This window comes from Notothenia coriiceps, unplaced genomic scaffold (assembly GCF_000735185.1).
Source record: "Notothenia coriiceps isolate Sejong01 unplaced genomic scaffold, NC01 NC01_scaffold00026424, whole genome shotgun sequence".
In the NCBI taxonomy this organism is placed as follows: Eukaryota; Metazoa; Chordata; class Actinopteri; order Perciformes; family Nototheniidae; genus Notothenia; species Notothenia coriiceps.
Window position 1 is genome coordinate 2545510 of NW_011359125.1, and position 2758 is coordinate 2548267.

The 2758-nt window shown below is 37.8% G+C and overlaps 1 protein-coding gene across 2 annotated transcripts in view; it reads right to left on the minus strand.

Moving 5' to 3' along the window:
• Positions 1–2758, minus strand: part of LOC104957055 (retinaldehyde-binding protein 1) — a 22925-nt gene that overhangs the window by 19734 nt on the left and 433 nt on the right. For both annotated transcript variants that reach the window (XR_799628.1, XM_010784657.1), the window contains exons 2-3: positions 1456–1498; positions 139–267 (exon numbers count right to left, since the gene is read on the minus strand). Coding sequence is in view for 1 of the 2 variants with exons in the window: in XM_010784657.1 (XP_010782959.1) it covers positions 139–267; positions 1456–1467 (141 nt within the window). In the remaining variant the exon portion in view is untranslated. The remainder of the gene's footprint in view (positions 1–138; positions 268–1455; positions 1499–2758) is intronic.

Sequence of the window (2758 nt, forward strand, 5' to 3'; positions counted from 1 at the left end):
TTTGAAAAGAACGAGCTTTGCTTTCTGTGTTCATCCTATTATTAGATATAGTTCAATACATCATGAGTAATATATTGCAGTATAGTGATTAAACTCTTAATCTTATTGTTTTGTGTCCTGATGTTTTGGAGTGTTCACCTTCTGCTTGGTGTGGTCCGGCAGGCTGGCGCAGGGTCCGAACACCGGCCCGTGGTCCTTGACGGTGAGACGCTCCAACTTGGCCCGGAGAGCCTGCTCCTCCTCCGACACCATACGGTAAGTTCCACTCTGAAAAGAGATGCAAAAGTATTGTTGTAAATACTTTTTACTTAATATGTTCGAACAGTAAAGATGAGTTGAATAAAAGCCCATTTTTTTCTAGTAAATGACACAAAAAAAACAAGTGATAAGAAAGAAAAAAAATGTTGACATTAATTTGTTAAAAACTTTTACAGAAATTAGCTAGGTCATTTTTTGTTGATTTTGTTCACATTAGTAAGACTATCTATTCCAGTTTTCATTGTGTTTATTTGACTGGCTTCTATACAGCTTGGTTTTGCACTTCATGACCTTAATGATATATATTGTTATTTGTTGAATTGATTTGAACCTCTTTGATGTGGTTGCTTCAAACACACACACAAACACACACACCCACACAGCCATATCAGAACTTGATATTCACCAAAAAAGTACGGAGGCAAGTTGCAATATAAGTGCTTCATAGTAAGGAGTGGAACAAAACTATTTCTGTCTTTGCAAACTAACAGATCATTGATGTCAGAGCACCGAATCCCATGACTATCAATAATGACAACAATTGTCTCTGCTCAGCAGGCTGTTGCACTTTTGTCCACACCTGAATAAGTTATTTCCACAGTGGATAGTTGATCATAGCAGGAGAAGCACAGGTGTTATTAATAACATTAATAATGGATGCTGGGCCAAATCCAGGGCCCTGCTATTATGGATACTCACTCATGGGGATACCTTATTGTCCCACTGACTGCTAGTAAATCTGGATATCTAAGCTTGTATCTATCGTTGCATTTCATTCTGGATAGAAGCCAAACACGTTATATAATTCCCTCACAAGACTTTAGTTGTACCGTGTGAGGTTTAAAACACATCTTATCCACGTGAGACACAAATGCCTTTCCACCAGTGTTGCAGGAACAACAATCAATAGACCTCAGTGTTTATTAATCTCCCTCACAAGGCTCCAGTAAAGCCTGTAAATACATGGTAATGGCTACTAGTAGAGATTAGCAGCTAAGGCTACACTAGCTGTGGACGGCATCCACGACAATGGCCTTTGGTGTTGAGAAATGTTGAGCCGCAGCTGAGCCTATGTTGCAGGGAGATTAATAGATTTTTGTTTTGGAGCATTATTCAAGTTTAGCTCAGTAAATGATTAGCATTGATTCGTTTTCTTAGGGCAAAATAAGTAAGTAAACTCAAAGTGGAAATACTCACAACCACAGCCATGTCTTCTGCTCTTATGTCAGCTTTGTTCTGTCTGTAAGAAATAGAAAAGGAGGTAAAAATACAAAAACAATTGACACATTGTTCTGCACTGTAATCCCTCTTCATCTCACCCTCTCTGCTGTCACATGGAGCCTATATTTAGCTCTCGTTCATTCCTGGATGAATTATCAGGAGATTTAGGGTCGACAATTTCATAATCAACAGGCTCTCAGTTGTTGTCAAAGCTTAATCTCTTAATACACATTCTGTATGGCCTTCATTGTTGAGAAATTCAGTTTGTATTATTTGTAAAACCAAACCTAAGTGCTCCCTTAAATCTTCCATAAGAAGATTAAAAGTAAAACAGTCTCACAGTGTGTTGTAGCACATGCCGCCTGCTGTTTTAATATTAATCAATTGATTGTTTTACAGGCTATGTATCTGCATCTATTATAAAAATTAATTAATTACATTACATGTCCACAGGAGCAATTTGGGGTGAAGTGTCTCAGGGACACAACGACATGCTGACTGCAGTGGGACTCAAACTTGCTCTCCTCTGATTCGAAGATCAGCGCACTAACCCACTGCACCACATTAATCACTTCTCAAGTAAAAATACAACCTATAGCTCTCTGTAGGATGTGTGATGGTACATGTGATTTCTTAACTCACGAAACAAGCGATATGAAGACATTACCTTGGGCTTTTAGCAATTGTGATGGACGTGTTTGAATATTTCTCTACACTAAATGTGTCATTTCACAGACCACACTTTTACAATAACCAGCAGTTTAATCGTGATGAAATAATCTTTAGTTGCAGCCCTTATTTAATATCATACTTCAACTGAGTGGAAAAAAGTTTGTGTGGCTGCAACTTCAATTTAAATTCCTTTTGCATCTTTTTAAACACGTTTCCCTGTAATTCTCTGGACACTTTGAGCATTTTTCTCATGGGTTTGATGTGCAAACAAGCATTAACGACTGTTTAAAAAAAATTACTACTCCATTTATTTGGATTCAGAAGACAAAAAGACCTTCCACCTGCTGTTTTGTCTCACTGCAGCACATTTCAAAGGACAGAATACAAGTGTGTCCGACTGCAAGACATCTTCATATTACTGTCAAATTATAAATATTTGGCATTTTACCCAAATCTAGACAATCACGAGTGAGAGATCCAAGAAGAAAAGTGTGTGAGGGAGTTAAAGGCAGCCTTTTTTTTACTTCATGCCACTTTATAAGACAACTTCAATGTCAAAATCACTGCACCTTTAACAAAAGTTACTACAGAGGAGCAGAGAACAACT